General features: G+C 54.7%; 10 protein-coding genes across 10 annotated transcripts; 5 read left to right on the top strand and 5 right to left on the bottom strand.

The window, feature by feature from the left end:
• Positions 1-981: 981 nt before the first annotated feature.
• Positions 982-1610, bottom strand: IE81DRAFT_116567 (hypothetical protein). The gene has a single exon (XM_025510136.1). It carries the CDS (start codon positions 1486-1488, stop codon positions 1018-1020), a length of 471 nt encoding a protein of 156 aa, XP_025369980.1. The 5' UTR covers positions 1489-1610; the 3' UTR covers positions 982-1017.
• A 122-nt stretch (positions 1611-1732) lies between these two features.
• On the top strand, positions 1733-4268 carry IE81DRAFT_341209 (hypothetical protein; the record flags this gene model as incomplete). Its single annotated transcript, XM_025515642.1, has 2 exons — positions 1733-3871; positions 3898-4268. The coding sequence occupies 2 exons, from the start codon at positions 1733-1735 to the stop codon at positions 3937-3939; spliced, it is 2181 nt and encodes a 726-aa protein (XP_025369979.1). The 3' UTR covers positions 3940-4268.
• On the bottom strand, positions 4247-5982 carry IE81DRAFT_116633 (DUF1771-domain-containing protein). Its single transcript, XM_025510137.1, has 8 exons — positions 5796-5982; positions 5677-5682; positions 5340-5597; positions 5017-5254; positions 4782-4921; positions 4680-4705; positions 4482-4614; positions 4247-4391 (listed from the first exon to the last, which is right to left on the bottom strand). Exons 1-8 carry the CDS (start codon positions 5829-5831, stop codon positions 4377-4379), a joined length of 852 nt encoding a protein of 283 aa, XP_025369978.1. The 5' UTR covers positions 5832-5982; the 3' UTR covers positions 4247-4376.
• A 227-nt stretch (positions 5983-6209) lies between these two features.
• Positions 6210-7745, top strand: IE81DRAFT_116534 (hypothetical protein). The gene is made up of 2 exons (XM_025510135.1): positions 6210-7125; positions 7301-7745. The coding sequence occupies exons 1-2, from the start codon at positions 6355-6357 to the stop codon at positions 7478-7480; spliced, it is 951 nt and encodes a 316-aa protein (XP_025369977.1). The 5' UTR covers positions 6210-6354; the 3' UTR covers positions 7481-7745.
• On the bottom strand, positions 7299-9533 carry IE81DRAFT_323169 (thiolase). Its single transcript, XM_025513857.1, has 4 exons — positions 8788-9533; positions 8371-8522; positions 8043-8285; positions 7299-7936 (listed from the first exon to the last, which is right to left on the bottom strand). Exons 1-4 carry the CDS (start codon positions 9284-9286, stop codon positions 7622-7624), a joined length of 1209 nt encoding a protein of 402 aa, XP_025369976.1. The 5' UTR covers positions 9287-9533; the 3' UTR covers positions 7299-7621.
• Positions 9534-9746: 213 nt separating this feature from the next.
• On the bottom strand, positions 9747-11644 carry IE81DRAFT_323167 (acetylornithine and succinylornithine aminotransferase). The gene is made up of 3 exons (XM_025513856.1): positions 11514-11644; positions 10955-11420; positions 9747-10864 (listed from the first exon to the last, which is right to left on the bottom strand). Exons 1-3 carry the CDS (start codon positions 11610-11612, stop codon positions 9939-9941), a joined length of 1491 nt encoding a protein of 496 aa, XP_025369975.1. The 5' UTR covers positions 11613-11644; the 3' UTR covers positions 9747-9938.
• A 1369-nt stretch (positions 11645-13013) lies between these two features.
• IE81DRAFT_323166 (argininosuccinate synthase) lies at positions 13014-15256 on the top strand. Its single transcript, XM_025513855.1, has 8 exons — positions 13014-13088; positions 13159-13241; positions 13338-13477; positions 13588-13846; positions 13932-14030; positions 14103-14152; positions 14235-14450; positions 14538-15256. Exons 2-8 carry the CDS (start codon positions 13196-13198, stop codon positions 15003-15005), a joined length of 1278 nt encoding a protein of 425 aa, XP_025369974.1. The 5' UTR covers positions 13014-13088; positions 13159-13195; the 3' UTR covers positions 15006-15256.
• IE81DRAFT_289710 (cysteine proteinase) lies at positions 15210-17391 on the bottom strand (the record flags this gene model as incomplete). Its single annotated transcript, XM_025511826.1, has 3 exons — positions 15210-15838; positions 15962-16939; positions 17016-17391. The coding sequence occupies 3 exons, from the start codon at positions 17389-17391 to the stop codon at positions 15210-15212; spliced, it is 1983 nt and encodes a 660-aa protein (XP_025369973.1).
• A 1787-nt stretch (positions 17392-19178) lies between these two features.
• Positions 19179-20086, top strand: IE81DRAFT_116339 (hypothetical protein). The gene has a single exon (XM_025510134.1). The coding sequence runs from the start codon at positions 19282-19284 to the stop codon at positions 19900-19902; it is 621 nt and encodes a 206-aa protein (XP_025369972.1). The 5' UTR covers positions 19179-19281; the 3' UTR covers positions 19903-20086.
• Positions 20087-20813: 727 nt separating this feature from the next.
• IE81DRAFT_323164 (hypothetical protein) lies at positions 20814-21939 on the top strand. Its single transcript, XM_025513854.1, has one exon. It carries the CDS (start codon positions 21061-21063, stop codon positions 21445-21447), a length of 387 nt encoding a protein of 128 aa, XP_025369971.1. The 5' UTR covers positions 20814-21060; the 3' UTR covers positions 21448-21939.
• Positions 21940-21989: the final 50 nt, after the last annotated feature.

Raw genomic sequence — 21989 nt, 5'->3', positions numbered from 1 at the left:
AGAGGCGGTTCGGTCGAAACGTTTTCAAAGTCCCATCCAGCAGCAGCCACAAGCATACGTCACGATCGAGAGCTTGGAAAGCTGGAGTACCACAAACCGTCATACGCGGCGTGCTCCGCACATAGACAGGAAGCAAAGCCTCGATCTGATCGCATACAGCAGCCCCATGCAGCAGCTGAGTCACAGTTTTGGCCCTCACTATATGCGCTTGACAAAGAAGTAGACGCAGCATGAGTGCATGGGCGCGGTGATGGGACGATCGATGAGAAGACAACAAAAGCACCGCGTCGCCGCTTGCTTACGAATCAAACCCTTTCTTCGTGATCGTGTCCGCGCGCGTATGCGAAACGGTCTGCATGTCACTCAAGACTCATTCGCTCGCACGCTACGAGTTCGATCGCGGCGTGCAGCATGCAGCGAGGCGAGGACTCAATTAAGATGTTGACTCGTGACTCGTGTGACTTGACAGACGAGGTTTGGTTTTGGCACGCAGCAATTGCGAGTAGCAGACACGTGATCTGCTGTTCATTCAAGATGATCGGCTTGCAACCCAAACTTTGAATCAAGAATCAAATCTTTGAATGAATAATCACAATGGTGTTCGCGCACGCACCCAGCAGCAACCATGCGCAAGACACACACGTGAACTTGCATCACGTGGATGACCTTGGCATGAACCCTTGTTGGTCATGTGTATGCATGCATAAACACGACTTGACTCGGTCCCAGGCTCAAGGCTTCACGACTGACGACTCTGATTTGTGAAACCAACAATTCGATTCACGAACAATCAAGAATCGTGAATCAAGAATGTGAATGACGAATGCGAGCCAAAGATTCGCCGAGTGGGAGTTTTGAGTGTATAGTCACGACGCGACCGCGTGGTCGAAGACCGCATGTGGCTGTGCGCAAAGCGGGTGCTCAGCAGCATGCATGCCACTCGTGATTGAGCGAGCCGCTCAACAGCACAGCACATACATGGCCTTTAGCTGCGCAGCTCCATGCCTTGTGCGGTGGTCAGATGCAAGAGACACAGGAGCACGTATCGCAATCGTGAATCCTTCTAACCATACAGATTTCATACATAGCCGTTGTGGTCTGCAACAGCACGAAGCAGGGGTGGAGGAAGGGGAATGGATGTATGTATGTGGTGCGTATGTATGTGCAGAGGGCATGCTTGCTGCACCGCCATGGAACTTGACGGCATTTCGAGCGCGCATGTCGAGGGCCCGTCGTTTCGCTGCGTGCGCTGCTGCGTACACGGCGCTGGCTCAGCTCTCGAGTCAGCGAGCGCACTTTTGAATCTGGTCGGAGCATCCAGACGGGCACCGGTACGACAATCCGCTGCAAGAACCGCGTGGTCCACCATTCAGCAAGAACTCTGCACGCAGTTTGGCTTCCAAAGGATGTTCTTTCAGAGCTCGCTCTCCCAGAAGAGACGATGTGACTGCCGTGTTGCAGCATGCTCAGACTCGCTTGCTGCGACATCGCATTGGACAGCTGAGAGCGCGCCTCCGAGCACGTCGAGTCATGTCACGTCACCCTCCGATTCGAGTCATCTCTTCACACGCACTGATCAAAACTCGTATTTACCTAGGGTCGACTGTCCTTTAAAAGCTGAGGCCATCTTTTGCCGTCGTTTGAAACGCTTTCCACCACCCTTGACCATCTTTGTGCCCCGCAAAACGGTCAGCAAGCCGGCCGCATTCGATCAGACGTGCGCCCGTACATTATGGCGTCCACACGTTGCAATACTGTTCTCTCAGAACAAGCAGCTCAACTAGTCATCAACGCTCCAGCGCTGGATCAAATCTTGCCCAACCGCATCTTCGCGCAGTCCGCCGAGACAAGCCTTTCCCCCTCGAGGTCCAAACCGGCTCTCTTGGAGGCATTGGACGTTGAAGCGAACAAGACCAAGACTGCCAACAATGCTGGGGCTTTCGAAAGTACGGGAGATGCGCTTTTGGATCTCTTTAGCAGTTTGACGGATCAAAATCTGCGCGGCCAGGCGCTCGAATCGAAATTGCAAGGAGCTTGGCGCAAAGATGCAGCGTCGACTTTGAGGCTCATCCTTTATGCTCGCAGCATCGCTGCAGGAGCAGGCGATCGAACATTGTTCTTGCGAGCTGCGGCTTGGATGTACGCTGAACATCCAAAGACTTTGTTGGGCTCTCTTTTGCCGCTCCTCGTAGCGCATGCTGGTCTGCCAACCTGCAAAGACTTTGATGCGGGAAATGGCGTCACGGCCAGAGTGGAGAGACCAGCCAGATTGCACGGCAGCTGGAAAGATCCGCTCAATGTTCTCCTGATCGCTACCAAATCGCTCACCACCCATCTGAGCATGGACCAATTGGCCAGCGCAACAAAAGAATTGCCCGAGCGCATATTGAAGCGCAAATGCACTTTGGATGGGACACCGCACAGATTGGCTGGAAAAGGGCGCCGTGCAAGCAACAGCAAGCAGAGCAATGACGAACATCAGATGCTCGCACACGGCGGTGAGCTTGTGCAGCCCGGCCCTACAAGAGCAGAGAAAGCCAAGAGGATGGATGAGCAGAGGAGGCAAGCGGCTGCGGAAGCCAGGCGAAGCGCGGCCAAGCAGGCTTCGAACAAAGTCAGCCAACTTGTGGAGAGCAACGTCCAGTATCGAGCAGTGTACGCGACGGTGGTCAAGATGTTTGTGCGACAGTTGAGGGAGGATGAGGGACGATTGGAGAGGATCGAAGAGGGGGGAGATGCAAGCGAATTGGTCGACCATCTGAGTTACGCTGGCAAGTGGGCGCCGTCTGAAGGAGCCAGTGTGGATAATCAGACCGGCTTGGCGCAAATTTTGGCCAAGGCTTTGTACCCGGATCAACGCGACGCGCGTGCCAAGTACAGGGCCTTGCTGTGCAAGCTTCGCAGGGCGAAAAAGGTTCCCGAGCAGGGCATGGTTCAAGGTTCGTGGGAGGGCAAGATCAGCTTGCCTCACATCCCCGCTCGAGCTTTCAACATTTCGCAAGCATTGCTCTGGAAACACGCCTTGTCGGATATGATACGGTATGCGCAGAGGGTGGCGGAAGGAAAGAGCACCGTTGCAGGAGCTAGCGAAACGCCTGGAGAATTGGTCTTGGCTTTGCATCAAGCTCGTGCCCTGGATGCGCGCATCCGCCAACACTTGGACCAATTGCCAACGCAAGAACGCACACAAGTCAGAGATCAAATCCTAGCTTCCCAAACGCAATTGTTGGATGGACAGTGGGAGAATATGAAGCGGACATTGGTGGCAGAGATGGAGGCGACGCGGCAAGCAAAGGTCGCTGCTGGAACAATCGACGGCGATGCAGACAAGACGATGAGGCCGATGATTCCAGTGTGCGATCTGAGCGGTAGCATGGAGGGACCCCAGCTCAACACTAGAGGCTTGACTCCCATCCACATTTCCACTGGTCTGTCCCTCTTGCTCTCCGAGTTGGCGCCGGAGCCGTGGAGCGGAAGGGTGATTTCCTTCAGCGAAGAGCCAAAGGTGGTCAGATTGCCAGAAGCAAAGTCCTTTAGCAGAACTGTGGAGCACTTCCAGAAACATTTGCCCATGGGCTACAGCACCAACTTTGAAGCCGTCTTTGATCTCTTGTTGAACTTGGCGCAGCAAAGCAAGATGGCCAAGCAAGAGACGGGCGAGTTGATCTGCGTTGCATTCACCGATATGCACTTCGACGCCGCCTGCGACTCGTCATTCGGAATGAGCGGTACTGCTACCACCAGTCCAGCAACCATCTTCTCCGTTATCAAGCGCAAGTGGGACCAGGCGGGCTACGATCTGCCCCACTTGATCTTTTGGAACTTGTCCGCCGGCAAAGCGGCCATGCCCGTCGAATCGGACACTCCTCACGTGACAATGATGAGCGGATGGAGCAGCGCGCAGATGAAGGCCCTTTTGGACGGCTCACTTTTCGATGATAGTCTCGAGCTCGATTTGGATGCGGAAAAGCAGATCGAAGATGATGGGTTTGTCGACCTCGGTGGGGAGGAAAAGGACGAAACGACGGAATTGAAGACGCCGAGCAAGAAAAGTGAAGGTCTCACACCTAGAGAAAGCATGGAAAAGGTCCTGTTTGCTAGCGTCTTCGACGGCATGGAGATTCTCGATTAGAGGACGAGTGAAGGCAACGATGTCGCGCGAAGGTATCCGAGCGGTTTCGCGAGCTGCGAGACCCAATTCAGTATGAGTTTGTATTTGTATCGTATTTCGTATTTAGCTCCCTTCCTCGAATGTAGATTATGTGATCCGGACAACCACACTGTGAGCGGGTGTGCGAGAACCAATTGATTGCAGGCAAGCTGGCTCGGAGCCAAAGGTATCTAGTGAAGCAGAAATGACAGCTGGCCGGACAACATCACATAATGGTGCACTGTGGGCCAGGTTTAGCGACGCGTGGTGCACGCCAGATGTCAGCTCAACTTGCCTGTGCCGCCAGTCTCATCATATCCGCTGCACTCACTTGCTCCTCGTCTCCGCTGGCATGCTTTGCGAGATCTCTTGTGAAGCTGCCAACGTCGCGAGATCCCTGGCCTTGAAGATTCACGACAAGCACACCAGAATTGTGGGGGTCGAGGTGGGCTGCAAGGTTGTAGCTGCGGCGGGAACAGTATGCAGATGTCAGCCTCTGCTCCAGCTTCAACCTACCTGATCGACTCACTCTCGCATGAGCTTTTCGACGGCGGGCTGCGCGAGAAGGACAACCGTGCAGGACACTCTGCTCAGTCATGCTTCACATTTGCAAGTGTTGTCAAGCACGTACCTTGATGTGGGCTACGTGATCCTTTGAGTGAAGACCTTTGCCAACGATGATGCGCAGCTCGGGCTTGCCAGCCTGCTGGGCTTGTTGCACCGCCTGCTCTGTCCTCTTGATGGCCTCTGCAGTGTACAGTCCATGCAAGTCTTGTGACAGCAATGTATGCGCTTGATACGTCAGAGCCGAGCTACGGAAAGCTTCTGCAAGAGCAATGTCGGTTTTCGCAGCCGACACCACTCACCAACCTCATCGGGTCCGCTGTCCTCATTATTAGCCTTGTAAATCCAGTCGGAAGCTTCTTGGTTCAGCTGCTCCATACGTTCCTTGTGCATCTTGCCTTCATTGCTCAGCTCCTTTGCGCGCGCTCCATCGCCAGATGAGTAGGCCTTGTGAGAAGCGTCAAAGCACTTTGCCATCTGATCACCTTCCGACCGAGCCTGATTACGCAGTTGCTGGTAGCGCTCGTTAGCTTGGTTCACCTGATACGGAGAGATGCATGAGTGGTGAGCACGTTGGCAGGTATCAGAGGCGCACATACGATGACGCAAACGCCCTCGGACTGACTTGGTTATCATCGTACTTTCCATGATGAGGCTTGACACCCGGAGGATGACTCTGGGGCATACCATGGCCAGTCTGCTGAGGCGGAGACCATGGCTGCTGCTGTTGCTGCGGTGCTTGCGCATATCCTCCTCCATAGCCGCCTTGTTGTTGCTGTTGCCATGGCTGTTGTTGCGGGGCGTAACCCTGCCCGCCTTGCTGCTGATTCTGCTTGTTCTTGTTCGAGAAGGCCTTGAACAACTTTTTGCCGTACTTGATGATCTGCCCCGCCGAAGAGAAGAGCGACGCATGGCGTTGAGCCAGGCACAAGCTTCACAAAGAGATGTTACGTCTTACTCACCTGGCCCTGCGATGGGGAAGCAGTCATGACGCGGGGCATAATCAAACACGGCTCAGCGATTGATGACTTCGCATGTGAACCCACCCGTTCCCTCTTCCGCCCATCGATCGCTGTCTTACCTTGTGGGCCTTGAGGAAGCGGATCACGTCATCCATCTTGCAGCGCCTCCTCCAAGTGAGCCAGGAAACCGAATCTGGGATGCGGTATGAGGATCGCGGCAAAGGATGATGGATGTGTGTCCTACGCAGAGGCAGATGTCTCTCGACGAGGTGTTAAGAGCTATGGAGGGCATGCGGTGTTTTCATCATACACGGTGTGCATTCAGCAGTCGCAGCGCGCACAGTGCATCCGAGCAGCGCGAGTAGAGAGAGCACGCAGCGGCCGGATGAATTCCGCGCGCCGGGGACCTTATTTCGTGCGAGAAGAGAGCCAGAGTGTGCAGACGCTAAGCAGAATCCAGAAATTTGGACCTCGCCTCGCTTGAAGGCGAGCCGAGGAAGGAAGCCTCGCTCACGGCTTTCTCATGCAATTCATCTCTCACATCCTGAGCGTCACATATCTTCCTTTACAAAGAAGAAGCCGAGTGCAGGTCGAGTCTGCGAGTGGTCAGCGCTCAGCTCCTCCCACCCAGCATCACCTGCGCAAAAGTCCCTCAAACCACGCGTCCCAAAGACCACCATGCCACCCCGATCCTCTTTCTCCGCTGGCGCACCTGGCCCATCGACACAAGGAGGCATCAAGCCGAAACGGAGAAGAGTGCGGAAATCCCGAAGAACTGCAGCTTCCGACTCTAGCAGTAGCAGCAGCAGCGACAGTAGCTCTGATGGCAGCGGTGACGAGGGCGCACCCTCTGCGAAGGCGACGGATTTGAGCGCCACAAAGAAAGGGGATTTGGACTCTAGCACGGAATCTAGTTCCGGCTCCAGCTCCAGCTCCAGCTCTGGTTCGCGCTCCGAAACCGACAATGGCAACCGTCGACGAAATCGGAGAAGCGAAAAGGGAAGCGACGGTGCCGGCGCAGCAACAAAGCCGAATTGGGGCCTGATGAATGCGCCATCAGAAGCTGTTCGTGCGTCTGTTGACGATGGTCAAGAAGCGCGTCGGCAAAGATTTTCGCCCGACCCTTCCGACGTGGAGGCCCAATCGGAGCTATCAAGCGATTCCTCCTGCCGCCTTGATTCAGACAAAGGCACCAACAAATCTTCTCGCCTCGAGAGCAAATTGAGCAAAGTCCCCGATGCACGTCTTCCAAGCTTGATGGAGGCGCAACAGACCAAAGTCGAAGCAGTTCAGCGCGCGAAGCAGAAATCTGCGCTCGACTCTCAAAGACAAGAAGAGGAGAAGAGGGGAAAACCGATGGATTCCGAGGAGAGGAGAAACGCTTTCAGGACGTTTTGGTTGGCTGCCGTGACGGAAGAGTTTGGCGAAGAGCTGGAGAATATGAGAAAGGTGAGTAGAGCGCAGTCTAGAGGACGGGGGGTTCAATCAGCGCTGCGGGACATGCAGTGCGAGAAAGTTTGTCGGAGAAGCAATGAGGAGCCGTTGGCTGCTTTGCAAATCGGAATCGACGGAGTGTATGCGCTTACAAGCCGACTCACGCTGTCCCCTTTGATGACGACGGCAGAGAGATCCTTCCCTTTCCGAAAGTCTTGGCGGCTCGAGGTTGCCTCTGCTCATCGATGCACTCGCTTCAGGATCGGAAATCTTCAGCACCGGTCAACCTCAATCTAGTGCGCATTTGGAGGGCGATAATGCTCTGATGGATGTGGACGAGGTCGGAATGTTACTGCACAAGATCGAATGATAGATTACGCAGTCCTGCTTTCAGTCGACACAAGATTCGATTGCGATCCCCTCGATGCAAAGCTCCTCTTTCTAGTCAATAATTTTGGCGCGATGATCGTGCGTACATTGTGCGGGCGTCTGCGCCGGGAGATGTGGGCGATCATAAGATCTCGAGGAGGATGGCGATACCTTGACCACCGCCAATGCAAGCCGCACCAAGTGCGTACTTTTTGTTGAGCCTCTTTCCATTGTACACCAAGTTGTTGATGATTCTAGCTCCAGAAGCTCCAAGCGGATGTCCGAGGGCGATGGCACCTCCGAATTGATTGGTCTGCTCATTGGGAAGCTCGAGCTCCTTTTGCACAGACAGGAATTGAGCCGCAAAGGCTTCGTTGACCTCGATTGGTCCATCAATCTCTCCGAGGGTCTTGCCGCCGCGTTGAAGGGCAATCTTGATAGCCTCGACAGGCCCGATCTAGAAACAATGAGGCACCACGAGGGGGGACGAGGCAGCGTCAAAATGGCGCAGACTTCATCGCGCAGTGCGCATGGCACCTCGTTTGCTGTGCCCCTGTACTCACACCCATGATGCTAGGCTCGCAAGCGGTGACACCGTAAGAGACAATTCTGGCCAAAGGCTTGAGGTTGTGTTGCTTGATGGCCTCCTCGCTAGCGACAACATTGGCGGCGGCTCCATCGCAGATACCGCTCGCGTTGCCCGCCGTCACTGTTCCGTCCTTCTTGAAGACGGACGGGAGCTTGGCCAGAGACTCGATCGTCGTCTTTCCCCTGGGGTGCTCATCCACGCTGAATGTCTCTGTCGCCTTTGTGCGGTAGAAAGGAAAACGCATCGATCTCAGCTGAGGTGCCTCGCTGACAAAGACGAAGAAGACGCCTAGTTGCACTCACACGCTTGACCTTGACCTCCACAGGAACAATCTCGTCCTTGAATGCGCCGGCCTCTTGAGCGGCTTGCCAGCGTTGCTGACTCTGCAGAGCGAATTGGTCGCACTGCTCGCGCGTAATGCCGTACTTGTTTGCAAGATTCTCGGCGGTGATGCTGAGGGAGGCGCGTACAGGTCAACGAGGCTGCTCCAAAAAGCAGCCAGAATTGGAGGCGCGCGCTTGACTCACCCTAATTTACGGTATCAGTCGAAGTAGAGAAGACGTGCGAAGGGATGGGCAAACGGTAGGATCAGCGGAATGGGCGTGTCAGTCCATGCAGTGCGGAACAAGCTTGATATCGGGCCCGTCTGTGGATGAAGCACTGCCTGTAAAGCTTCCGATGAAACGACCTTCCCGGCACACAGTCACACTCCGACTCACCCATGGGAGTAGGCTGAGGAACCATGTCGGTAAGAGCAGCAGCAAGAGAGTCGACGAGCTTGAGGTCCACTCCGTACTTGCCGCCTCCAAATCGAACGCCGTGGAGTGTGTAAGGAGCGAGACTCATACTCTCCGTTCCACCCGTGAGGACGATGTTGGAGTCACCGCTGTTGACTTCCTGCACGGCATTGATGATGCTCTGGAAGCCAGATCCGCAAAGACGGTTGACCGTGAGTGCGGGCACAGTGACTGGCAGACCAGCATGGTGACCAACGTGTCTGGCCAAGTAAGCAGCAGAGTTGTCGGAAGCGTGCACATTGCCGAAAATGGTAGCGTCGATCGGTGTGCCTTCAGGCAATTGGCTCAAGGCTGCTTTGGAAGCGTGTCCTCCCAATTGTGCGGCTGTGAGCGACGAAAGCTTGCCGCCGAAAGCGCCGAACGGCGTTCGCTTGGCAGCGACAATGTAAGAGGCCGACTGGCGAAGTGTCGTAGCGTGCATTTTCGGAAGCGTTTGGATGGGCGACTGTAGAAAGAGGGCCTTGCGGACTTTGTCGTGATGTGTTTGATGGTGGATCGGACGACAAGGAGGATGATCAGCGTAGCACCGTCGTCATGAAGATTCACTAGAATACTGGTACTCTTCTGCGTCTCCACAATGTGCTGACCCAGAAAGAGCGGCAAGCAGCAAGGCAGCAAGGGGCTCAAATAACCCCCCGCCTTCGATCCCTACTTTTCTCGCTTTCGGGCGAAGCGGAGACATGCGTAGCAGGCGAGCAACACCCCAGCACGCGCCAGGGGTGCGCTCTACAGCCTTTGCGCTTGCGTACGCGGGCATCGCGTACATGCACATGTATGCGCGCACGCGCGCGTCCACGTCCGGTAAGTCGCAAGCCCGATGCCCGAGGCACGGCTCTTTCGCGTGAGAGCAACGCAACGAGTTCACGTGACGTGGGCCAGCCCCAATCTCCAGAGAATCACAACAGAGTCAAAAACTTGATAAACTTTGAATCGACGACGCATAGCACCTCAACATACTCCATCGCATGACGAGCGCTTGCATGCTATCTCGTCAAAGGCTGCCAGTCATCATTTGGTCTTTCACTGGCACATCTCTAGCCATGAGAGGTTATGCAGAGGTTTGGTTGTCATTTCTAGGCGGTATGTCTAGTCTCTCGAGCCAAGACGGAGAAGCAGCTCTCCAGTATGTCTGCAGCAGTATCGATCTGCTCCAGCGATACCGTCAAGCTTGGGACTATCCTAACGGCATCCGATCCAGCGCTGAGCACAATCAAGCCGCGCTCTCTGGCCAGCTTGACGATCTTGCCAGCATGAGAAGGGTCCTTTGTGCTCAGACCGATCAACAAGCCTTTGCCTCTGGGTGACTCATACGCGCCTTCTTCGTGTCGGATCAATTCAGGAAAGAGGTCTCGCAATTCAGTCAATCGCGCCTTGAGCTTGTCCGAAGCTGCTTTGGCACTCTTGACCAGGGCAGGGTCAGACAGCCGCCCCAGAACGTGATGGGCTATCCTGCTGGTCAGAGGACCCCCTCCAAATGTTGTTCCGTGATCCCCAACTGTGATGCTATCGGCAACCGACTTGCGCATCAGAACCGCTCCGATGGGGAAGCCGTTTGCAAGAGGTTTGGCCATGGTGATGAGATCCGGATGAGCGTTGGTCGGAAAGTTGGAGTGACACCACAAGGATCCGGATCTCCAAAGACCGCATTGGATCTCGTCAAAGATGAGCAGAGCCTTGACTTCGTCGCATCTCTTTCTGAGAGCTTGGAGCCACTCGAGCTTGGCGGGAAAGATGCCTCCCTCGCCTTGCACCGGCTCCACAATGACGCCTGCCGTCTTATCGTCGATGAGGTCGTGAAGACCTTCAAAGGAGTTGTAGTGACCCGTCTTTACATCCCCGAGAAGGGGGGCGAATGGTGCTTGGTATTTTGGGTTGGGCGTCATGGCTAGCGCTCCCATCGTGCGACCATGAAAGGCGTTGTTGAAGCTGACTAGACCGGATTTGGTTGCCGGCTTGCCAGAATGCGACATGCCATGCTTTCGAGCGAATTTGAGGGCGGCTACATATGACAAGTGGAGCAGCGTTAAGCAGCGCCGAGAGGATAACAAAGTCCGGTTGAAGTGTTGGATAGCGGCCCGCGAGAACTCACCTTCGTTCGCCTCCGTACCGCTATTGGCCAAAAACACCTTCAAGTCTCCCTCTGAGCTTCCTCGCTCGATGCCCAGTCCGCCATGTTCTCTCGTCAGCTTGACCATCCTATCCGCCAGCTCCCCACTCCACTCGTTGTGATACAAGTTGCTGCTGTGGACCAATCTATTAGCTTGATCGGCCGCAACCTCGGCGATTTGCGCATCAGCATGGCCCAAAGAGTTGACAGCGATGCCGGAACTAAAGTCCAGATAATGCCGCTCTCCTCTTCCCGAGGGGGAGCCGGCATCATCCGATGCTGCCCACAAATCGAGACCTTTTCCACGAGTGAGCAAGACGGAGGGGCGAGAGTAGGTTGCTAGTGTGGACGCATCGAAGCGCTTCAGCGTCGCTCCAACCGAGTTGGGAGAGTCGAATTCTGGTAGATCGTCTGGATGTGTAACTTTGAGGTACCGCTGGCATGGTTCCTGCGCACGCGCAGCCGGCGCAGATGGGCGAGTATGTAACTGATGTGAGCTAGGCTTGGTCTGCACTTGCTGACTGGCGGGCAGAAAGCGCACACTCACGCGCGGTGATGAGGCGTAGGACCTCTGCGCAAGGACACCCGCTCTCGACCACCTTCCAAGCTGTCCAGCCTGTTTTGTAAAACGCCCCAACATCCTGGAGCTTGTCGGAAGAAGCGGAAGTCGGAGATGAATGGAAAGAGGGTGACGTGCAAGTCAGGTCAAGCGCTACCACAATGGCGGAGGAAGATGTCTAGCTTGTGCTCCAAAGTGAGAGTCCTTGTGATGACATGGTGAGCAGGAGAGACATGTTGGGAAGATGTACCATTTCGAACGATCTACCATGCAACGATTGGATGATCAGCCACCAGCATCTCTTGTCTTGTACGAGTCATAGCAGCGCAGCGCAAGATCTTCTCGTCACGATCGTTGAGAATTCAAATTCGAATCCTCATGCCTGAAACTCTTAATGATTAATGGAGAATCTGATTCAAAATACACATGCACATCAAATGTCGACCAATCACGACTTGTATTCAAGATTCAAGACTTCGCCGCGCGCAGACGAAGGCAAGCTATAGAGGCGGTGCCGAAGCTTCGGCGTGGCTTCCTAAATCCAGAGTTTGAGCTGGTCGCACGCGGCAGCGCAGCAAGCTCACAACAAACCTAGGGCTCGGGGTTCTTCCAGGGCCGAGGGCGTTTGCCTTGCGGCTTGTGCAGGCTAGGCCCACTTGCAACTTGTTTCGCGACTGCTCGATTTGCACACAGCTCGTGTCCATCTCTTCCTCCTCAAAACCACGTGAATGTGAGCTTTGAGTCAGCCCGACGACTACGGGGACCTTGACTGCTGATGTAGCTTGGGGAGGCACGACTGACTCGTGATTGCAGGAATTGCGGTCTACGGACAACAGATCTGGCAACGCGTCACGAGTCACACTCATCACACTCTGTCACAGCATCAGTTAGCTGTAAGCCCGGATCATACCGAAATAAAGTCATAGTAGTAAGATCAAGAATCTTGCTGATGGGCCTTATCTCTCGCACGAAAAGAAATGGAGCAAATACAAAACTCCACATCGCGCAAATGTCGGCATGCACAAATCGTGAAGAATCGTGAAATTCTTGAATGTGGCTGTCTCGGCTGTGCGCGGGATGTTTGCGAAGATGCGCGCGCGATCGAATTTCGTCCGCCTTATATTGCTTCAGCCGCCGCCGTCGCCGCGCGCGCCCCCATACGTGGTGCACGCCGCGGTGGTCTGCGCGCGATCTCATCTGCAGCAGCTGCATGCATGGCAGCAGCAGCAGTTTCAGTTGACTGTCGCCACGCAGCGGTGGCCCGTTATTGCTTCGCTTCGCGCGTGCGCCAAGGCACATCAAACACGCGCAAATAATTTTTGACCAGGCGCTTTTTTATTTGGAAGGAAGTCGCTGCTGCTGTGAATTTAGATGCACAGCAGGAGGGCGTGCGTGACTCGGCTGCTGCAACAATGGGCACGATCGAGTGCCTCTGCTGCAGCTGCTTGCTGCATGCAGATAAAGGACGGATCGATCATCCATCCAGCATTCATCCACTTTTGCCTACAGCATCGACCAGCCTCTTGCTATCTTGTGCGGGTGAATATCTGTATAGTCGTGAGTGCAACACTCTGCCTCCGCTCCCTTTCTCCACCACACCAGCTGACAAGATCAGTGCATAGCTCAGTCTGCTGTACATATCCATCAACAATCCCGTATCGATCATGTCTGCCAAAGGAAAGGTACTACTAGCCTACTCTGGCGGTCTGGGTGAGTAATGTCTCCTAGCTATTCACATCGCGCCATAGTCGCCAATCGCCAAGTCGATGTGCGCAGCCCGCTCATTCAGGTGTTTCTTTCTTGCAGATACCTCTACCATCCTGGCTTGGCTCATCGACGAAGGCTACGATGTCGTCGCCTTCATGGCCAACGTCGGACAGATCGAGGACTTTGAAGCAGCTCGCACAAAGGCGATCAAGTGTGGAGCCAAGGACTTCATTCTCGAAGTGAGTGATGGGGACAGAGGGTATTCAAGGAAATCTTGCATTGATCATCCCGAAACGAATGCTAATCGTGCTCCTACCTCGCTCGATTCGCCTCCTCCACCACCCTCCAGGACATGCGCCGCGAATTTATCGAAGAGCTGATCTACCCTGCAGTGCAGGTCAATGCGATCTACGAGGATGTATACCTCCTCGGTACATCCTTGGCTCGTCCAGTCATTGCTCGAGGAATGATCGAGAGCGCTGCCAAGACGGGATGCCAATACGTGGCTCATGGCTGTACGGGCAAGGGCAACGATCAGGTCAGATTCGAGCTGGCCTTTTACGGCCTCAAGCCCGACATCAAGGTCATTGCACCCTGGCGCGATGCCTGTGAGTATAGCCCAAGAAAGGCTTTTCGACGCACGGAGTCACTAGCATACACTGACTTCCATCCCTCACCTTGCTACGCCCGCAGCTTTCTACAACCGCTTTGCTGGACGTTCGGCGCTCTTGGAGTATGCCGCGTCCAAGGGCATCCCGGTCGCCCAGACCAAGGCGAAGCCCTGGTCTACTGGTGAGCTGCTGATCAGGGTCGCTGCAGGAACCCTGCGCCTGCTTACACGAGCTTCTTTGCCCCTCCTCGCAGATGAGAATGCGATGCACTGCTCCTACGAAGCAGGTGTTTTGGAGGACCCCGTGCGTGTGGATTGATAAAAGAAAGTGTGCTGTGACATCCAACGCTGATTGCTCTCCAAGTCATTTGACGCATGTGCGACAGGACCACACGCCTCCTGAGGACATGTGGGGCTTGATCAAGTCTCCCGAAAAGGCACCGGACACGCCTGAGCAAATCACCATCACATTCACCAAGGGTCTGCCCACCAAGGTCAAGATTCAAAGCAGCGGAAAGGAAGTGACGGACTCTGTCGAGGTCTTTGACACTTTGAACCTATTGGCTAGGGAACACGGTATCGGCAGAGTGGACATTGTCGAGGTGCGGCGACCAGGATCTGAAGGTTGGGACAGCAATGTCGATTGAACTGACGCGCGCCTTTCGAAATTCCTCTTCACCTTTTTCCAGAACCGACTCCTGGGTCTCAAGTCCCGAGGTTGCTACGAGACTCCAGCTGGAACGATCTTGCGCACCGCGCACATCTCTCTGGAAGGTCTGGTGATGGACAAGGAGCTCCGCAAGCTTCGCGACTCGTTCTTGTCTCGCAGCTTCAGCCAGCAGCTGTACGACGGGCTCTACTACTCTCCCGAGTGCGAATTCGTCCGATCTGCCATTCCCGCATCACAAAAGAACGTGAATGGAGATGTGAGGCTGAAGCTTTACAAGGGCAACACGATCGTCGAGGGCAGATCTTCTAGCGAGACGCTGTACAGCGCCGATGCGGCTAGCATGGACGTCGTCGAGGGCTTCGACGTCGAAGCTGCTGGTGGATTCATCGCTACTTCTTCCATCCGACTCAAGGCGCACGGCCTCAATCAGACTAGAAAGGGCCTCGGAGGCGTGGACAAGCAATCCGCACATGCCGGAGGAAAGTAGGCGGCAAAAAACAGTAATTTGGGAGCGCGAAGCACCCTCGCTCAGGAATCACTGCAACGCGAATGGCGAGTCACGCGAGTTTGAATAACAACTGCTGAAATGTGAATGCTGCATAGCGCGGTGAGACGTGCAGAGTGGCAATTTTGGCTTCGTCGATATTATACATAGGTAGTGGTAGGGTGACGTCTCGATATTTGCACCGGTTCAAGCGAGAGTAGCAGATCCTGAGGAGCCATGCGACATTTCCTCCGAGGCAGTTTTGACGGAGCCGTTTCCTTGCACCTTGCTCCTCTGTGTGCCATCTCGACTCGGCTTGGAGCTTGATGACCCGTCTGTGCCGCTAGGAGCCAGAGTGGCGAGCGGCGAAGAGACAGGAGATGCCGTGGAGCTCCAATTGTGCACGATCCTAGGGGAGAGAGCTCTTCTGTACCTGTCCAGCTGTGTTCCTTTAAGAGTCTCGAAGCCCGTAGGCGCTCTCCAGTACTCTCCGCCAATACGATTTGAATCTATGGACGGATTGCCGGATCCACTCGTCCTCGGCGACCCGGACGAGTCGACGCGCTGATAGAAGAGCAAAAAGGGATTCTGGGAGAGCGCTTCGTTCAGATGACAAGCTTCCACCGAGGAATCTGATATTCGGAGCCATTCCAGATCATCCGAAGAGTGCTGAGAGGAAGACCAGGAAGCAGTCTCTGCGTCTAGCCTTGAAGCAGAACTCATGGTATTTCGCCTTGGGCGTCGTCGATAAGAGACGTAGTGCCCGAACGAATGACCGCCGTAGTGAACAACTAGCGATTCCAGTCTGTACACTGTCCTCGGCGCTTCGTAAGCCTCTAAGCCTTGCCGAGCTTTCCTCCTCGTGTGCCCATTCGCAGCGCTGCCATTCGTGTAAGCAGCTCCATTCACGTTCCGTGACGCATCCTCTGCGTCGTGCATACCATTCAGGTATTCTGCACGTTCCGAAATGGGCTCGTCGGCTTGGACGCTCAGCTTGCCTCCCGTGGTGAAATCGCCCACATCAAGATATTCGGGGAAGCGCACCAGAGCATCATTCTTGCTCGCCCCGAAGGAAGATGCCGAGTAGCTAGAGCGGTTGAGATGTATGGCTAGCACAGGAGGTGGACGGGCTAGCATGACTTGCTTCGTAGCAGCTCTCGACATGGTCCGCTCGAGTCTGATCTCTGCACCCGAGCTCGTGGCTGCTTGCGGTTCAGTGCCCATCGACGGGTCCAAGAACTCATCTTCGTGCTCTCCACAGAGTATTGCGCTCTCCACTCGAGCCGCCTGCTTCTTCGCTTCTTTGAGCCTCCTCTTTTTTGCTGCATTCATGGGCGCCTTTTTTCCGGCTCTGCTGCTCTCTGCAACAGCTTCCAGCTTGGCAACTTCTTCCGCCAGCCTGAATTTGGTAGCGCGCAGTGTGCATCGCCAGCAGATCCAGTCGACGTGTTCAATCTCTGTCCAATTAGCTAGACAGTCTCTCAAGTTGCAGGCGCGATACGTGGGTACGGTCAAGTTGAGTTCTTCGAACGTCGTGTGCCTGACTGCCTCGACGTATCCGCATGTGTAGCACGCAGTCCTTTGAGCAGCCAGCCCCTGAAAGGGGTTGGGCTGAGATGGTCCTGCTTCTGCCTCTTCTCGGATCAAGCCTGTCGCATGACCGTTGTGTTGACCCGAAGCGAACGCTCTGAGAGTAGGTGCCATGAGACCTTTCAAGCCTCTCGTACGATCCTGAATTTGGACTGCTTGTTCTTGCTCTATTGACTTGGCCTCGTCCGAAAGAGCAGACAGGAGCAGAACGAACAATTCGTGCGCATCCTGCTGAGCGTGCGCGCCTACAAGTGCTCGGACGGCCATCGAGTCAGGCGCCGACTGAAGAGCCGAGGTGAGCTGATCGGGTAGAAGAGCTCGCCTTTGTTTCAAGGGAGTGTTGAGCTCTGCGGAAAGTGACACACGCAACGCAAAGTTTCATGTCAGTCGGCGCCGGGCGCCCACGCATACGGACAACCTCACCCGCAATGAGTTCCTTGAGCGCATCAGCAACCGGTGTAGGCACGTCCCATCTTTCGGCCTCGTTCTCCAAGTGCTCCAACCAGTCACCCAATACAGGGACCGAGGCCAAGCTTTGAAGCACACTGTTGAAGTAGCAAGTGTTTCCAGTGTTCCTTAGACCCGGATGATGCTCCCCTTCAGGCAGTTGCGGGGCTTTCTTGAAAGAGCTAGAAGCTGCACCATTGAGTGAGCCCGCTGAGGGCACAATTGTAGCTCTTCTGAGTGCGCCGTGCCGCCGAGCTCCATCGGTGCTCGTGGAGCCTGAACTTCTGGAAGTTCGACCGAGGGACAGATGAAAGCTGCTTCCAAGCCCCACAGAGGGCACGCACGCCGCCATTCCGCCGGCCATGCTCTGAACCAGGTGGGTGAGGTCTTCAAGCAGCTGCCCAAGTGTGTCTGCCAGCGGACCCAACAAAGACCGGGCCAGCTCTGCCAAAGCAGCGGTCCAGGAGATGCCGTGGCTGCTCGAATTGTAAAGGTAGACAGAAACAATGGAAAGAGCTATGAGGAGCAAGGAGCAGACGATGCCTTGCTGCAATACAGTAAGAGGCCAGGGAAATATGAAAAGCAGTGGGAACCTCTGAGGATCTTCAAGCTGTGGCAGGATGAATCCAGTTGAGGTTATTGTGGGTGAAAAGTGCGCAACAAGTCGGTCCATCTCGTGTTGACTGGCCGCTTTTCAAGCCGCTGGCAAAGGCAGCATCGGATTGTCGAGTGCAGCAGGCTCGAAAGGTGGGACAGTGGCGCACGAGTAGGCCCTGATGTAGCAGCGCTATAGCTGGCGTACTCTCGCGTTCTCGTCCACTTCTCCGCTATCCTCAAGCAAGACAAGATGAATCCATCCTCGCACAGTGGTGGTGCAGTACGGTGCGGCAGGTGCAGAAGGAGCAGAATCGGATTGGACAAAGGGGTTGGACGATGAGCTGGCGAAAAGGATGACGCATACAGCATGCGCGTGGACGTGATGGGTGATGCAACGAGAGTCGTGAGACACGCTCCTCATTCACGATTGAAATTTATTAATTGGATCAGCAGCAGCAGCAGCAGCAGCAGCAGGTCATTTGCAAAGCGCAAATCACGAATTCAAGTCGTTGCGAGTATCGTGATTTGAAGATGCACCGTCGGTTAGGTCCGTATACTCACGGCTGTATGTATACCTGTAAAGCGAATCTGTGAGTCTTTTCAGTTGTGCCTTGCCGCCCTAATCAAAAATTTGTAACGCGAGGTTGTGCGCGAAAGAAAAATTCGCCGCTGACGACTGTGCACGCGCGCGCGTGCAACGCGCGACGAAATCAACCGCCGCCGCCGCCGCTTGCGCACGCGCACGCGCTGCGCATGTTTTGTCGAGACGCGCGAAAAGATTCACAACAATCTTTTCGGTTCTCATTTGATTGAGTGTGAGCATGCACGAATTCGAGACCTGCACGTTCCTTCCTGACCGTAGCATCACCGCCAGGAAAGCACACACACCGCTGCTGCCACCATACGCCGCCCATGCCCTTGTTCATCAGCCCTTGATTACATTGCTCCTCCTATGGTCACGCCTCCACGCCAGCACACCCTGATGAGCAAATCAGCCATCAGTCGCTGATCGGACATGCGGTAAGCGGTAGAATATATGCGCTGTACTTTGTCCTTACCTTTCAGATTCGGGTTGGTCGATCAGTCACTCGACCCGCATCGGCAAGTGGATTCACACAGGTAGGTCAAGATCCTTTACCTCGTTCCGCAATCCAATCACCACACGCATGCTGCTATATTCATCACGTTGCTCGATGACTTCTGTTCATCACATGGGCAATCGGCTGAGGGAAAGGCAGCAAAGATCAATCGAACAGGATTTCGTTCTCAACCAAGACTTTTTCCTTGGTGCTTCTGATACATATTACGCGTCTCTTTCGTACTGCTCAACAAGGGACGCGCAAGAAAGGAAGCCGACATCGAATTTTATCGTGCTACTCGTGGATGGCGGCGAGTGGCGTCGAAATGTTGCTCGGACGCTGGTGCAACTTCGTCGCTGACACACACCAAGGTGGCAGGGTTTATCGAGCCGTGTTTCGCCCATGTTCGACGCCGTCTCTCGTCGTCCACGAAGCATTGGAAGGTTGCGCATGGGCTGTCGATGTCCCCATGTGAGGCAGTCGGCGAGCTCGACGAGTTCATTCTCGCAGTTCTGTAGCTGCTGAGCAGCGTCCAGAGACGGTCAAAGGACCGCATTGCAGCTGCGATGGGGAGATGCTCATCAAGAGCTTTTTTTCACCATCGATCTTTTGCTGTAGGGAAAGTCCCCGGACAAGCGATCTCTTTCCAAGAAGCAGTTTTCTCATTTGGACACGATCCTCCTCTCGAGCTTTGTCTTTTGTGCCTTTGCAATCCCCATATCGGACAACTGCCCACGACGTTTACAATGGGGCATGGAAGCGGGGTCATGATGGCTCTCGCGTTTGCGACCTCCACGCTCTCGACTTGCACCACTATCCACTCGTCTCATCGGAGAGCGGCCAGTGCCGTAATGCGCACGGCTCTTGACGCGGTTCATGGTGCGAGCTGGGAGCGGGGAGGTCGCGGCGTGAATATGGGTCGATCTTTAGCTGGTGTCACCTGTCGTGCCGATCGGCATGCGAGAGCACGTCAAGAAAGACACGGGAGGATCCGTTCCGAAGCAGGTCGGCCTTCGTTAGTTCTCGTTGCTTCGGCAACGGGAACGGTTCTGGTGATCGATGCGCCGCTCTGCTGGGCCCGTGAGGGTGCAGTGGACGTGCCTCGTGAGACCCGGATTAGAATGGGCCCGTCCTGGTGGCTTTGGGTACCTCCGAAGTGTCTGCGGCTTTGTTTCTGGCCCACATAGGAGCCTGTCCCGAAGAGAGCGCATCCCTTCTCTTTGCCAAGCCCGCGAAGATGCACACGGAGCGGTAAAAGAGCGTGTCCTACAGAAAGGGCTGGCATATTTCCCTTCGTCATGAGCATCCTGTGCGAGTGTGGCAAAATGGCAAAGAGGATGCGCGAGGCTTTGGAACGTGGTGTTGCCAGCAAAGCGAAGGGGGTTCTTTGAACGCATAACGCAGCACAAGTTGACAAGTCGTAGGACACGACCTGAACAAAAATCCCACCATGTTCCTCCAATGGGACACAGCCCAGGAAACTCTTCGAAACGATTCAAAGAGTCGCAACGTTTGTCATAACGTCTCTAGCGAGATGTTGATAGTTATGCGGTCATGTCCCTCTGCAGGAGGGTCATAACTCAACGGGGCTCACTCTTGACTTGTTCGTCTCTGGACTCCTTGCTCGAGGCGATGCTTTTCGTGTATTGCAAGCTGCGCAATGATCTCGTAGATAGCATCCACATCCATTCCAGACTCCAGACTCGAGACCTGCTCACTCTCTCCAATAAACATCCAAACTCTGACTACATCTTCGTGCTTGTCTGATTCGTCACCAACTTTCGCCTAACGGTCGACTGCTACGTGCTGGATACCCAGCATGCGGAGCTGCAACTCAAGATCATGACTGATCTGAACTATTTGCGACCTCAACAATTGATGAAGTTGAATGCCGAGCTGTGCATGCTGGCATAGTCCGACAGGGATTGGCTTGTGGTGCAGAGCAGTTGGCGGACACTTCAAAGAGAGTTTGGAGCCTGATGAGTCGAGCCTGAACCACACAAGATCAGTCACGTGATACTTTTCTTCGGCACGCATCGCCAGGGTTACGACCAGTCAAGAGTCGCGAGTCGCTACTCTTTCGCTTCGTCCTGCTTCTTTCAAATGTGACCCTGCTTACTATACACCACAACCGTACCGTACCGTGACCAAGCACTATCATTGCCGCCACGAGTCTTGTCAGCCCGACCCCTTTCACACGACGTCTAACGCCATCCCACCGTCGTGATCCGGAAGCAGCAGCTTCATTCCACGCTGTACGCCCCCGCTAGCCCAGCGGAGCACGTCCAAAAGAGAAAGGTCCCAAACGAAAAAGGAGAGCAATCCGCTTTCGATCGGCGTTCACCATGGCGGCCAAAGCCAGGGCGAGAGTGCTGATCACTCGCTTGATGTCCACTGCGGGAACGGGATACTATTACACTACCAAGAGGTTGCGCGTAGCTGATAAATTGGCAAAGATGAAGTATGATCCTGTTGGTGAGTTGTTTTTTTCTACCTTTGCACATTATTGGCTGGTCGGGCTGGCATTGGCGAGTAAGGATGCGAGCGAAATCATGAGGAGCGTTGAATGGTGTTGGTCAAGGTATTCAGAGGGCGAGAAGCGCAGGCCTGGACTGTGCTGGGGCCGGGCTTTTTGGAAGGAACAGGAGGAAGCTTGGTCTGCACCGGACCTGATCACCACTTGCCGAAAGTCTCGCGACGTTTCGGCTTCGCTCTTCGTCAAAGATTGCTGAAAGCGCCCTTTCTCTGCTCATGCTGGCTGCTCTTCCAGTCAAGAGGCACGTCCTCTTCAAGGAAGTCAAAAAGTAATCGCATCCCAACACAACTTTTGGCCCAACGTCATCAATCCGTTCACCATCCGGCCAGGTGTTCAAAAGTTGAAATCCGAGCACGCGTGTCTCGCCGAATGTGTACTCGATGCAGCTTTCCACGTCATGTAGGAGGTGAAAGCGGGCATGGAGGGGCCAACGAAGCACGCAGATGACCATGCGAAGGGCGACGAAAAGGGGAGGAGGGGGCAAAAGAATCACGATTTCGACGTTCGCCAACTTTTTCTTGGTGGAAAAGGCATGGCGGAAATTTGTTGAGGGGGGGTGGGGAATTGCTGCTGTTTATGGAGTTCGCACACGTGGCTCTAGACAATCAGAGGAAAATGTACAAATCGAATCTTGTGCTCCATACTTGACTACAACGTGGGATTGTGCGCTCGACAAGGGAATCTAGCGGGGAACATCCCGATCGGTGCGTGTGCCGTGCGGCCAACTGCGCCTGGGCG

Source organism: Ceraceosorus guamensis, assembly GCF_003144195.1.
Source record: "Ceraceosorus guamensis strain MCA 4658 unplaced genomic scaffold IE81scaffold_26, whole genome shotgun sequence".
NCBI classification, from domain to species: domain Eukaryota; kingdom Fungi; phylum Basidiomycota; class Exobasidiomycetes; order Ceraceosorales; family Ceraceosoraceae; genus Ceraceosorus; species Ceraceosorus guamensis.
Note: the sequence above shows the minus strand (reverse complement) of the source record. Positions and strands in the feature narration are given on the sequence as shown.